Raw genomic sequence first — 15,395 nt, 5'->3', positions numbered from 1 at the left:
AGTGATGCAAAAAAAGCATTTGATAAAATTTAACACCCATTCCTAATAAAAATTCATAGGAATCAGGAATAGAAGAGAACTCAAACTTGAAGATTATCTAGAAAACCCAAAGCCATCATATTCAATGGTGAACTACTGAGAACTTTCCCTCTGAGATTAGGAGCAGTGTAGCATCACTTCCATTCCAGATTGTACTGGAAATTGTAGCTAGCATAATATGGCTAACAGACTGAAAACTGATAAGCAACAGGGAAATTTAAAAATTGTTGGAACACAAAATGTCTTTAGGACTTGGGTAGGAAAGGATTTCTTTTTTTTTTTTTTTTTTTTGAGGGTGGGGGTGCAGGTGAGCAAGGGGCAGAGAGAAGGAGAGAAGTGGGGCTCACCCAAAGCAGGGCTCATGCTCACCCCATGCAGGGGCTCATGCTTGCCCGAAGTGGGGCTTGAGCTCACCAACTGTGAGATTATGACCCGAGCTGAAGCCAAGAGTCAGAGGCTTATCTGTGCAAGCCACCCACCTGCCTCAGGAAAGGACTTCTTAATGTACAAAAAATACAAATGGTAAAGGAAAGAATTAATAAATTTGGCTTGATTAAAATGATACATTTCTCTTCACCAGAAAAATTCACAAATAAAATAACAGACCACATAGCAGGGGAATACATTTATAATACAGTTCCCAACAAAGGATTAGTATGCAGAATATGTTAAAGAAAAAAAAAAAAAACTCCTACAAGTCGTTAAAAGACAAATACAATAGAAAAATGGCAATCAAGATGAGTGTTTTCCAGAAAGAGAAATAAATGGCAAATAAACATGAAAAGGTGCCTATGTCAGTTAAAGTTCTTCAGAGATACGTATATAATATCATGTTAAAATGTATTTATACTATATGCAGATATATATATAGAGAGAGAGCTTGATTGATTGATTGAGGGAGCTGGCAAGTCTAGAATCTGTCAGGCACATCAACAGGCTAGAAAGTCAGGCATGTTTTGATGCTATGGTCTTGAGGCAGGATTGCTTCTCCAGGAAACCTCAGTTTTTGGTGTTAAGGCCTTCATCTGATTAGATGAGGCCCACCCACATTATGTAAGGTTGTCTCCTTTACTTAAACTGATGGTAGATACTAACCACGTCTACAAAATCCTTCACAGCAACACTTAGATTAATGTTTAGATAGCTGGATACTATAGCCAAGTCAACCTAAAAGTAACTATCACAAGCTCTACCTTTAGTAATCAAGGGAATACAAGTTAAGATCACAGTGAGGTACAATTATATTCACGAAATTGACAAGTATCTGGTAACACCAAGCATTGTAGGAATATGTATTAGCAGGACTTTGACATCCTCCTGATGGAATATAGACTGGTACAGCCGTTCCAGCAAACAAATTGGCACTTTCATACAAAGACGATCATTTGCATATGTGCAGCCCAGGAATTTCATTTCTTCAGAAACTTGTACATGAGCACTAGGAAATATATAAAATTTATAAGAATGTGGTAGTAATTTTATTTTATTTTATTTTTTAAATAATTTTTTTTTAACATTTATTTATTTTTGAGACAGAGAGAGACAGAGCATGAACGGGGGAGGGTCAGAGAGAGAGGGAGACACAGAATCTGAAACAGGCTCCAGGCTCTGAGCAGTCAGCACAGAGCCCGACGCGGGGCTCGAACTCACATACCGCGAGATCGTGACCTGAGCCGAAGTCGGACGCTTAACTGACTGAGCCACCCAGGCGCCCCTAATTTATTTTATTTTTAATTACACCCAAGTTAGCATATAGTGCAATAATGATTTCAGGAGTAGATTCCAGTGATTCATCCCCTATGTATAACACCCAGTGTTCATCCCAACAAGTGTCCTCCTTAATGCCCCTGACACATTTAGCCCATCCCCCCTCCCACCCACAGCACCTCCAGCAACCCTCTGTTCTCTGTATTTAAGAGTCTCTTATGGTTTGTCCCCCTCCCTGTTTTTATTTTATTTTTGTTTCCCTTCCCTTATGTTCATCTGTTTTGTATCTTAAATTCCACATATGAGTGAAGTCATACGAATGATGTATTTTGCTTAGCATGATACACTATAGATCCATCCATGTTGTTGCAAATGGCAAGATTTCATTCTTTTAGATTGCCAAATAATACTCCATTGTGTATATATACCACATCGTTATCCATTCATCTGTTGGTGGACATTTTGGGCTCTTTCCATACTTTGGCCATTGTCAATAGTGCTGCTATAAACATTGGGGTACATGTGCCCCTTCAAAACAGCACACCTGTATCCCTTGGATATATACCTAGTAGTGCAACTACTAGGTCATAGGGTAGTTCTATTTTTAACTTTTTGAGAAACCTCCATACTGTTTTCCAGAGTGGCTGCACCAGTTTGCACTCCCACCAGCAGTGCAAAAGAGATCATCTTTCTGCGCGTCCTCACCAACATCTGCTGTTTTTTTCTTATTATTTAAATTTTTTTTTACTGTTTATTTTTGAGAGGGAGCATGAGTGGGGAAGAGAGAGGGAGACACAGAATCTGAAGCAGGCTCCAGGCTCTGAGCTGTCAGCACAGAGCCTGATGCAAAGCTCAAACTCAAGAACCACGAGATCATGTCCTGAGCCAAAGTTGGATGCTTAACCGATTGAGCCACCCAGGTGCCGTGGTAGTAATTTTTTAAAAATATGTAAGTAGCAAAACAACAACCTAGAAAGCAAATATTCATTGATAGAAAAATAGTCCTAGAATGGAATATCAAACAGTAGTGAATAAATGAATGGCCAGGTGGAACATGAGTGAATTTTTGGAACATATTATTGAGTATAAAAAGCAAGGCACATGGCACCTAGCTGTCTCAGTCAGTAGAGCGTCTGACTCTTGATCTCAGGGTTGTAAGTTTAGACCTCAAGTTGGGCATGGAGCTTACTTAAAAAAAAAAAAAAAGCAAAGCACACACACACAGAAGCAAGGCACAGAAAACTAAAAGCATCATAATACCATTTCTCTAAAGCTCAGAAACAAGTAAAACAACATATTGTTTGGAGATGCATACCTAAGTGAGCAACTCCAACCATAGGGGAACGGTGGGATGAGCCTAGCAAATGAATGCAAAAGTCAGTGGAACAGTGTTGCTAATGTTCTCTTAGGTTTGGTGGTGAGTTCCTAGATGCTTATTTCATTATGCCTCATAACTTAATATGTGTTACAGATAATCTCTTTATAATATCAAATCACTTAAAATTTTAAAGGTAAATTAGCAAAAATGTTTCCTTTTTTATTCCAAAAAAGTAGAATTTGAAATCTGTGAAGGCCTTTCTTAGGAAAAAAAAAAAAAAATTAATGAAAGTAAGTCTGAGAAGGGTTTAGAAGGTGATGTGATTCATGTTTAATACTAAGCCTGGGTTGGGGCGCCTGGGTGGCTCAGTGAGTTAAATGCCCAACTTCGGCCCAGGTCATGATCTCGTGGTTGATGAGTTCGAGCCCCACAATGGGCTCTCTGCTGTCAGCACAGAGCCCACTTTGGATCCCCTGAACCCCCTCTCTCTACCCCTTCCCCACTCATATTCTGTCTCTTTCTCAAAAATAAACATTAAAAAAAAAAAAACAAAAACCTGAGGCTGGGTTTCCTTAAGGCTATCAATTCTCTCCCCAGGAAGTATTTCATATGTGCAAAACTTTCATTTAATTCCAGAGAGTGGTAATGAACATGGCCTGGAGATAGGTTACTAAAGCTGTTTAATGCTATCAGTTTTGATGAACTTATCTTACTGTAAGTAATTTGTAACTGATATTCCTGGTCAGAAGACAAAATGTTTTCATCAAAGGTGCTACTTCATTCCTTAAAATTAACTTATAAGTTAATAGAAATGTCATAAAGCTCTTAGAATAGGGAGATACACTTTCAGTTGTTTGGGTTCTGTGCTTCTGTAGAGCATAGTGGAATTTAGGCAAATGGTTGTTAGGGCTCTCTTTCAGGTTTTAAGTTTTTAATTTGGCCAACTTACCAAGGCTTAAATTGAGGGGTGACCCACTTTTGCCTGGGTCAAAACAACCAGGGCATGGAGAAAAATAATCGTTTTTTTTTTCTTTACAAGAAGTCTTGTAAGGTTTCCCAGCTGGCAAAATCTGTATGCCACATCTGATACATAGAAAAGTTACAATTTTAAATAGAGGTATTTTAAAAATAAAAACTTTAAGTTGCAAAATGCATCTTTGAATATTTAAGATCTCTCTCAGGTAATTCAGCTGAATGAGGAACATAACATGTCATTTGTTTACAGATAGTTGATAATGTGAAGAGCAGTGTCATGTTTTCTTAATCTGGTGCTCGACAGCTGTTAACTACTGAAAGGAGAGATGAAAGTCTGTGCGACTAAAAGCGTACCACCTTCTATATTAGGTATTAGCTGATTGGCAAGATGTGTGTGCTATGCTATTGAGAGAGTTACACTTTCTTAATGAATACACTATATGTTTTTTTTAAGTCCAAGAAAACATTACAGTTTACAAGATAAAAAATGACCGTAGTAAGATATGTATATTGATCATACTACTACATAACTCATCAAACCATATTTCACAAAATTGGTAGTATGTTACTTTAAAATATATCTAATTTTGACTTACTTTTAAAGAATACTAAATTATCAACTTTACTTTCTTTTCTTTCTTACCATAGGTGATTATCTTTTCTTCACCTAACATTATGTTTTTATATTTTGCCTGTTATGTCACTCTTCCCCCACCCCCCCCCCCCCACTTACATTGTGTTAAAGGGGAAAATATGTCTCAATTTGTAACTGCCCACGTATTTATTTTCTGTTTCCATATGATCTCTTACTAGGGCACTAATGATATTGTTTTTGTAATTCTTAGTGGTAGTATACTATTTTTAATTAATTTTTGAAGGAATATGGTGGTATTGTGTAGAGGTTAAGGTTGTAGTCCCTGGAACCAGACTGATGGGTGAATCTCCACTCAGCAAGTTACTAAGTATGACTTTGGCAAGTTACTTGATTTTTCTCTGCTCTGGTTTCCTGGTTTTTAATAAAAGGAGTGAGGTACCCTTGCTCTGGTACCTAAGTAAAAGCTAAATGAATATTAGCTATAATAATGGCAATGATAAGAATTATTATCATTGAGTAAATTCGCTTCTATTGTGAACTCAATATACCAGCACTTGTGTATGTTTAATTTATTCATGTGCAATATAGAACAGGTTGGCTGTAACCCTCCATCCAGGATCAGAATGTCCACCTACATGATGGTCCAGTTCCTTTAGAAAATAATAATTGCATCTGTTGTGTATTATTAGTAAACTTTCAAGGCCAAATATCAATTCAATGACAAAATAATTATTTTCAGTTTAGTGTATGTTTGAGTGCCTACCGTATGCAAAGCAGTACAGGTACTATACAAATCTATGAAATGCAGTTCCCATACTCAAGTATTATCAATTTAACAGGAGGATTGGGAATATAAATTTGCTTTTTCAGGACCCCAGCTGGGTGAAAGTCATACCAGAAGAAGCAAGTTCAGACTGGATTGATAATGGAAACAGAATGAACTGGAAAGCCAGTTTCAACATCTTGGGGAGCCAAGTGGAAATAAATTGAACCACACGTGTACCTTGTGGTGGTTATTGTTTCATACCCGGGGATCGCTAGGTTTGCAGTCTAACTGTATTTATTCTCTAGGCTGGTACTACAGCATCTACAAGTGTATTGTTAAAAACTCAGCATGTGATATACCAAGAGAAATGTTTAATATTATTTCTATAAGACAGGCATTAAAAAAGTATGATCATTGTTAGTGTAGAGGTGAGAGAAGTCATGTCCTGTGGGAAAGAATTGGAGAAAACTTCATGAAAGAATATTTGAACTGGGATTTCAAAGGATGCATGTGGTTTCAGATGAAGTTTACAAGTATTGATATCTTTGTCCCATGCAAGGTCAAGGTATCCGCATGAGCAGAGATTCAGAATGAGGGCTGTGCATGGCATCCTCATGAGATAGTGCTCATAGAGCAGAAACAGGATCTGTGTGCAGATCCTGTACTGGGAGATACAGTTGGAGAGGTAGGTTGATGTCATATTTGGTGGGCCTGGAATGCCTTTAATTTAAATAATGGAGATCCGTGGAAGGTGTTGTACATGGCAGATGGTGGTAGTAATGATTGGCTAATACAGCTGGATTATCCACTAACTGCATTCATGTGTTTATTTGAACTCGTGTTTTGTCTCTTTCAGGAAGTTCATGATTTATTACAAGACTATGAGTTAAAGTATTGTTATGTGGACAGAAATAAGAGAACAGGTAAGATTTCACTTTTAAGCATCTGGTTTCACTTTGATTCTAAATGTGGGCTTTATTAATGTATCTATGTATCTTACTAGAAACATTCATTTTTATAAAGAATGTCCTAATACGTTGTGATGTTATAGTAAATTTTTGTAGGCTTTGCATTGTTTATTTTTTAATTGCAGTGTAATTAACATGCAATGTTATATTAGTTTCAGATGTACAACATATTTTTTTTTAGGTGTATGACATATTGATTCCACAATTCTATACATTACTCAGTGATTACCACAGTAAGTGTAGTCACCATCTGTAACCATACATGATTACAGTATTATGGACCGTGTTCCCTTTGCTGTACTTTTCATCTCCGTCACTTATTTCATAGCTAGAAGTTTGTACCTCTTAATTCCCTTTATATATTTCACTCACTACTCCCCCATGTCCCCTCAGGCAACCACCAGTTTGTTCCCTGTATTTAAGAGTTTTTTTTTTTTTTATTAAAGCACATTCAATGCACAACACAGGGCTCAAACTCATGACCCTGATATCAAGTTGCATGCTCCATCACCTGAGCCATTCAGGTGCCCCCCCCATTTGTTTTTGTTTATTCATTTGTTTTTTTAGATTCCACATATTAGTGAAATCATTTGGTATTTATCTTTCTGTCTCTGATTTGTTTCACTTAGCAATATACCCTCTAGGTCTGTTCATGTGGTTGCAAATGACAAGATCTCATTCTTTTTTATGGCTGAGTAATATTCTGTTATATGTGTGTATATATACATGTGTGTGTGCATATATATGTATATATATACACACACCATATCTTCTCTATGCATTTATCTATTAATGGACATTTGGATTGCTTCCATATCTTTGTTGTAAATAATGTTGCAGCAAACATGTATCTTTTCAAATTAATGTTTTCATTTTTTTTGGGTAAATACCCAGTGGTGGGATTACTGAATCATATGGTATTTCTATTTTCAATGTTTTGAGGAACCCCCATACTACTATCCACAGTGGCTGCACTAATTTACATTCCTATTAACAGTGCACAAGGGTTCCCTTTTCTCCTCATCCTCATCAACACTTTTAGTTCTTGTCATTTTGATACTAACCATTGCGACTGGTGTGAGGTAATATCTCATGATTTTGATTTGCATTTCTCTGCTGATGAGTGATGTTGAGCATCTTTTCATGTATCTGTTGGCCATCTGTATGTCTTCTTTGGAAAAATGTCTATTCAGGCCCTTTGCCCATTTTTAAGAAATGCTTGTTTATTTATTTTGAAAGTGAGAGTAGGAGAGAGAGAGAATGCCAGGTAGGCAGAGAGAGAGAGAATGCCAAGCAGACTCCATGCTATTAGCACAGAGCCTGCCACAGGGCTTGATCTCACAAACTGTGAGGTCATGACCTGAGCTGAAATCAAGAGTCAAATGCTTAACCAACTGAGCCACCCAGGCACTCCTCTGCCCATTTTTTAATCACATTGTTTTTTGGTGTTGATTTGTATATGTTTATATGTTTTGGGTATCAGTCCTTTGTCAGATACATCATTTGCAAATATCTTCTTACAGTCATTAGGTTGTCTTTTTGTTCTGTTGATGATTTCCTTGGCCAGGCAAATTAGTGTAGTCTCAATAGTTTATTTTTGCTTTTGTTTCCTTTGCCTAAGGAAACATACCCATAAATAAGTTGTTAAGGGTGATGTCCAAAAAATCACTGCCTTTTTTTTGCAACCATTAGGAGTTTTACAGTTTCAGGTCTCACATTTAAGTCTTTAGTTCATTGTAAGTTTATTTTGTGTACGGTGTAAGAAGGTGCAGTTTCATTCTTTTGAATGTGGCTGTACAATTTTCCCAGCACCATTTATTGAAAAGACTGCCTTCCCCATTGTATATTCTTGCCTACTTTGTTATAGATTAATTGACCATATAGGTATGGGCTTATTTGTGGGCCCTCTGTTTCATTGATCTATGTGTCTGTTTTTCTGCCAGTACCATCCTGTTTTGATTACTACAGCTTTGTAGTAGATCTTGAAAGCTAGGATTGTAACACTTTGAGCTTGATTCTTCTTTCTCAAGATTGCTTTGGCTTCTTGAGGTTCTTTGTGGTTCCATATAAATTTTAGGATTATTTGTTCAGGTTCTGTGAAAAATGTTGTTGGTATTTTGTTAGAGATTGCATTAAATCTGTAGATTGCTTTGAGTAGTGTAGACATCTTGACAGTATTGGCTCTTCCAATACAGGAGCATGGAATATCTTTCCATTTGTTTGTGTTATCTTCAATTTATTTCATCAATGCCATAGCTTTCAGAGTACAGGTCTTTTACCTCCTTGGTTAAATTTATTCCTGGGCATTTTATTCTTTTTAGTACAATTATAAATGAGATTGTTTTCTTACTTTCTCTTTCTGCTATTTAATTATTAGTGTCCAGAAAGGCAACTATTTTCTGTGTATTAATTTTGTATCCTGCAGCTTTGCTGCACTCATGTATTCTAATAGTTTTTGGTCAAATCTTTCGGGTTTTCTACATATAGTATCATACCATCTACAAATAGTGACAGTTTAACTTCTTCCTTACCAATTTGGATGACTTTTACTTCTTATTTAATTTCTGTGGCTAGGTCTTCTGTACTATGTTAAATAAGAGTGGCAAGAGTGGACATCCTTGTCTTGTTTCTGGTCTTAGATAAAAAGCTTTCAGTTTTTTACCATTGAGTATGATGTTAGCTGTGTGTTTTTCATGAATGATCTTTATTTAGGTTAAGGTAATATCCCCTAAACACACTTTGTTGAGAGAGCGTATCATCAATTCATGTTGAATTTTGTCAAATGCTTTTTCTGCATCTACTGAGATGATTGTATGACTTCTTTGTTTTGTTAATGTGGTTTATCCTTGTTGATTGATTTGTGAATATGTGAACCTGCTTGTCTCCTTGGAGTAAATCCCACTTGATCCAAGTGAATGATCCTTTCAATGTATTGCCGAATGCAGCTTGCTAATATTTTGTTGAGGATTTTTCCATCTGTTCACCAGGAATATTTGTCTGTGATTTTCTTTTTTTGTAGTGTCTTTGTTTTGTTTTGTTTTGTTTTTTAAATCAGGGTAATACTGGCCTCATAGAATGTATTTGGAAGCTTTCCTTCCTCTTCTATTTTTGGAATAGTTTCAGGAGAATCAGTATTTTTGCTTAAATGAAAGGTAGAATTCACTTGTGAGGCAATCTGGTCCTGGACTTCTGTTTGTGTGAAGTTTTTCATTATCAGTTCAACTTTGTTACTAGTAATTGGTCTGTTCAGATTTTCTATCTCTTCCTGATTCAGTTTTGGAAGATGGTATGTTTCTAGAAATTTACCCATTTTTTCTAGGTTGTTCTGTCTATTGACAAAATTTTTTGTGGTATTCTCTTACAATCTTTTGTATTTCTGTGGTGTCAGTTGTTAATTCCCGTTTTATCTCTGATATTATTTATTTGTATCCTCTCTTTTTTTCTTGATGAGTCTGGCTAAAGGTTTATCAATTTTGTTGATCTTTTATCTCTTGGTTTCATTGATCTTTTCTGTTGTTTTTTTTACTCTCTAATTTATTTTGGCTCTGATCTTAATATCTTCTTCCTTTCCTGGCTTTGAGCTTTGTTTCTTCTTCCTTTTCTAATTCCTTTAGGTGTTAGGTTAGACTGTTGGAGATTTTTCTTGTTTCTTGAGGTAGGCCTGTATCCCTATAAATTTCCCTCTTAGAACTGCTTTTGCTGTGTCCCAGAGATTTTGGAACATTGTGTTTTTATTTTCATTTGTCTTCAAGTATTTTTAATTTCATCTTTAATTTCTTCATTGAAGAAATCCAGTGGCTGTTTAGTAGCATGTGGTTTAGCTTCCACCTTTGTGTGTTTTTCCACTTTTTTTTCTTGTGATTGATTTCTAGTTTTATACCATTGTGATCAGAAAAGATACAGGATTTAAATTTTATTAAATTTATTGAAACTTGTCCGTATCCTGTCATATGATTATCCTGGAGAATGTTCCTTGTGAACTTGAAAAGAATGTGTGTTCTATTGATTTGGAGTGGAATATTCTGTATATATCTGTTAAGTCCATCTGCCCTAGTATGTCGTTCAAAGACACTGTTTCATGATTGATTTTCTGCCTGAATGATCTATTCATTGATGTAAGTGGGGTGTTAAAGTCCCCTACTATTATTGTATTACTGTCAATTTCTTGCTTTCTGTCAATATTTGCTTTATGTATTTAGGTGCTTCAATATGAAAGAAAATTTTTAAGACTTTATAAAATTTTGCATTAGACATAGTTGGAAAAAATAAAATCTGTATGAAAATCAAAAACAAAACAGAACATTGTAGTATCTTACAGTGGAACTCCTGATATAATTCTTGTACTTTGATTTGAGTCACTGGTCATGAAATTAGGTTAGTGGTTGGTATCAGCCTAAAAAAACACAATGAAATAGAATAGAAAATATCAGAGTGCATTGCATAGGGCAGGAGTTTCAGTTACTGATACTTTTGTTTCAGAAATATTTGAAGTGTGTGTGTGTGTTTATTGAGTCACAGACCAAAAATATATTCCTTACTGTGGGTCATAGTCAAAAAAGTTTGCAAACACTGGCTTAGACAAAACTTTAATTCATTTTGTTATCTTCTAGCTTTTGTTACCTTACTGAATGGGGAACAAGCCCAGAATGCAATTCAGATGTTCCATCAATATTCTTTTCGAGGAAAGGACTTAATTGTTCAGCTCCAGCCAACAGATGCTTTGCTGTGTATTACCAACTTACCCACTTCTTTTACATTAGAAGAGTTTGAAGAACTTGTTCGTGCTTATGGAAATATCGAGAGATGTTTTCTAGTCTACAGTGAGGTTACTGGCCATTCCAAAGGCTATGGATTTGTGGAATACATGAAAAAAGACTTTGCTGCAAAGGCTAGATTGGAGTTATTGGGTAAACAATTGGGAGCATCAGCTCTGTTTGCACAATGGATGGATGTTAATCTATTGGCTGCAGAGCTAATTCATTCTAAGTGCCTTTGTATAGATAAACTCCCTAGTGACTACAGGGATTCAGAGGAGCTGTTGCAATTTTTTTCCAGTATACATAAACCTGTGTTTTGCCAGGTATGTATTTTTCAGGTATCATTTGAAATATTTGAAAATATCTGCCTCTGTATCTATTGTATATGCACTCACAAATTTATTATGCCTATGTGAATATCACAGTGGATAATCTAATTCTTCTTTAGTCTATAATGAAGACTTTAAGTTCATGGTAAATTTTAAATCAATTCCCATTGTGTGTGGGTCAACCTATAGTATTATATAGTTAAGTATGTCTTAGCAAACCCATCACTTACTCATTCACCTCATTCCATCCATGTGTCTAGCCTTTCATTCATTGATCCGTTCATCTATCCAAGTTTTACTTATTATCTTCTCTGCACCAGACACTATATTGCTAAAAGTTAGAAATAGAATAGAAACGTACTCTCTCAATACCTTACAATTTTGCAGAAGGTACTGACAAGCAAATAATGATAAATCCTGTATAAAGAGTGATGTAATTATTGGAAGATAGAAAAGTATTATGAGGTTTAAAAAAGAATGTATAATTCTGTCCTAATGGGATCATGGTGAGACATTTAGAGAAGATCTTGAAAACTGACAACACTGGTACGAATTTTCATGTAATTTATCAGTAAGATTAAATATATTCTACTAAACATAGATACGGACTATAAGATCCTTCCCTTATAGGTGTTTGATAGCAACTAATGAACTCTTTTTCTCTCTTGCTTTTCTTAATTTCTTCCTTCTCTCTCTTCTCTCCTTCTCTCTCATGCTGCTTTTCTTCTTAACCCCTGTTCTCCACCCCCACCACCCCACCAGTTTTCTTTAATCATATATTTGTTCAGTCTCTACTGTTACAGTGGGAGGCTAGGAGTTATGGTCACTCACACACACACACACACACACATACATATACATAACCATAGTATATTTAAATAATATATATAGCTAACTACATAAGTATATATAATATCTATAATTATAATTATATATGTGTATATATTATATATAATATATATGTATATAATATGTATATTATGTATATTATATATATTATATATAATATATATTATGTATATTATATAATATATATCATATATATTATATATATATATGAATGCCTACCTTATTTTTTCATTTCTACCCCTCCAATCCCAATATAAACATCAAGGAAACCATCCAAGAGCTTCATAAAATTAGAAAGTTTTGTGACAAAGCTTTGTCAGTCTTTGCTCAGTTATTGAAAAGTGATTTCTGTAATCCATATACTATTTTTGAATACTAAAAATTGTATAGTGATATTCTAAGGTCATATATAATTCTTTGTAGCTGTCGTTGAGGCCTTTGAGGCATATGTGAGGGGGAAAGCTGTTTATCACAAATTGTATTTGAATTATGAATCCCAGAATTGGAAGGTACCTGAGAGGTTCTCTAATCCAGCTTGCCATTGGTAGAAAAGTGTTTGTTACACTATTTGCAAGTGGCCATTTAGCTTCTGTTAAAATACTTCAAAATAATGGAAAATTAACTAGATGGGGAGTCAGACTAATATATGTTTGAGTGGCTCTCCTATTGAACTAAAAAAAACTCTTTAAAACTACTGATGCTGTGGACTTAGAGGATTTTGTCTTTTGGAAGAATTAAAATGGTATTATAATTTATATAGGCATGAAAGTTACCATAATGAACCAGGAATAATAAGTGTTTGAAACGTTTTCAAAGGATTGATGAAACAACTTTATGACGCCTTTAGCAGTGGATCTGTGATGTTCAGATTCTTGCTTGGTAGGTAGACAGGGACTACGTTGAACACAGTCTCTTACTTTGTAATCAAGGGACACCAAAGACAGTGATGGCGTTTACAAATCTTGATTTAAAAAAAATTTTTTTTTTAACGTTTATTTATTTTTGAGACAGAGAGAGACAGAGCATGAACGGGGGAGGGGCAGAGAGAGAGGGAGACACAGAATCGGAAGCAGGCTCCAGGCTCTGAGCCATCAGCCCAGAGCCCGATGCGGGGCTCGAACTCACGGACTGTGAGATCGTGACCTGAGCCGAAGTCGGCCACTCAACCGACTGAGCCACCCAGGTGCCCCAAATATCTGGTTTGGATTACAAGAGGAACGGGGTTATAGGAGAGATGTTTAGAAGAGGTATATGTTTTCCCTTTCTTCCATGTAATTGGAAAAAGTTTCATGGAAGAAAAGTTTCATGAGGAAAGTTTTAAAAGGAAGGAAGAATGTGAAGGAAAGATAGAAATTTGGTCTCACTGTATAGTTAGAAAGTAAAACTTCAAAAAGAGAAAAGAAACTAAAAAGGACTAAGAAATGATTTAATTGTAATATTAACTTATGAGATGCCAAATCCAAACAAGTATCATAGATGTGTCTTCTCAAAGACATACCATGCTGAATTTTATCACATTTACCACTTTATAGAGTGAATGTGTTTAAGATAATTCAGACATGTTCAAAACTTAGAAACTTTTTAGTGTCTTATTTTGTTCTTATTTTTGCTCTTTGTACCAGTCTTTACAGATCCAGGACTTTAGTATCTTCCTTTACACTCTTACAGGTGGGTGACTGGAAATAAATCTAGTTCTGCATTGTAGGAGTTTGTTTAGGGCACATTCAGAAATAAAGCTTGTGTGTTGCATATGGTATTTTAACAAACCCAGGGCACAATTTTCCCACATAAGGTTTGCTTTGGAATACTTGACCAAATTCCTGAGATCTTCCTGAAATACTGAATTAAAAGTTGAATATGGTTCCTCCTACCTTTCTTCTCTTGATAATATAAACTTTAATTTACATAGATATGTGGTCAGATAATTGTTCAGTATCTTTCTTTGTCCATGTATCTGGTAAATTTATTTTAAAGAAAGTGTTATTTATTGTGTTTCTACATTTTTCTATAAATTATCAGTTACACATCTTTTTTAATATAGAGGGAATATTGTCATTTGAACTTTGAGTTTTAAAGTAAATTAGAAAATCAAAGAATTGAAAAGAAATTGGACAGAGTCTTGTTTATCATCCTATCTTCAGGACTGCATCTAAGCAACTAGTGAACATTCGTTATTTATATATTTGTTTATTTATTAATGTACCTATATGTCCAGCGTGGGGCTCGAACTCATGACCCCAAGATCAGGGATCGCATGCTCTTCCAACTGAGCCAGCCAGGCATCCCACAACTAGGAAACTTTTAATTTTAGAGAGAGAGAATACATTATTTTCACCAGTATATGCTCTGATACGTTTGTTTTTGAAAATGAAAATTGCATACTGAAAATAAATATTTCTAACCAGATATCAGGATTCTCCTTTTAACAAACTGTGTTAAATCAGCTTGCACAGGATGAAGGTAGTTATGTTGGCGGCTTTGCAGTGGTGGAATATAACACTGCAGAGCATGCTGAAGAGGTTCAGCAAGCCGCTGATGGTATGACGATCAAGGGAAGCAAAGTCCACGTTTCCTTCTGTGCCCCAGGAGCACCTGGGCGAAGCACATTAGCAGCATTGATAGCAGCTCAACGTGTGGTAAGTTTATTGTTCTTTATGAGGATATAGAAGAATGCTAATGCTATCTTAATCTATCCAAACCAGTTGACCATTCATTGGACCTGCATTACATTTCCATTACACAAAGACATTCTTCCTTTGTAAAAATTGGCTAAATGGTATCTCTGTCAAATCAAGCCAGGAGTCATTACAAAAGAAAAAATTGCATTAAGTAAAGTGTATCCATCTGAAGAAGTTTTTTGAAGGAATGCTCTGTTCTAAACTTTGAGTGTAATGTCTCTTTTTACAAAGTGTTCATAAAGTATGCATAGTGCAAATACAGGAAGGTGTGTGCTTCCTTTTTGCCCACATGGCTCATTGTAACTACTTCTTTATTGTTGACTGCCTGCTTATTTTTCTCTGTACCTCTGTGGTATGGAAGTTCCATGCAGATAGACACTATTTCTTGTTCAGTTTTTACTCGAGGCATGTTAG

General features: G+C 35.5%; 1 protein-coding gene across 2 annotated transcripts in view; it reads left to right on the top strand.

The window, feature by feature from the left end:
• The window catches only part of RAVER2 (ribonucleoprotein, PTB binding 2), a 95,843-nt gene that overhangs the window by 13,865 nt on the left and 66,583 nt on the right, over window positions 1-15,395 (top strand). For both annotated transcript variants that reach the window (XM_060623880.3, XM_060623879.3), the window contains exons 2-4: window positions 6,257-6,323; window positions 10,979-11,448; window positions 14,748-14,939. In XM_060623880.3, coding sequence (XP_060479863.1) covers window positions 6,257-6,323; window positions 10,979-11,448; window positions 14,748-14,939 — 729 coding nt within the window. The remainder of the gene's footprint in view (window positions 1-6,256; window positions 6,324-10,978; window positions 11,449-14,747; window positions 14,940-15,395) is intronic.

This window comes from Panthera onca, chromosome C1, assembly GCF_046562875.1.
Source record: "Panthera onca isolate mPanOnc1 chromosome C1, mPanOnc1 haplotype 2, whole genome shotgun sequence".
In the NCBI taxonomy this organism is placed as follows: domain Eukaryota; kingdom Metazoa; phylum Chordata; class Mammalia; order Carnivora; family Felidae; genus Panthera; species Panthera onca.
This window is presented reverse-complemented; position numbering and strand designations above follow the sequence as displayed.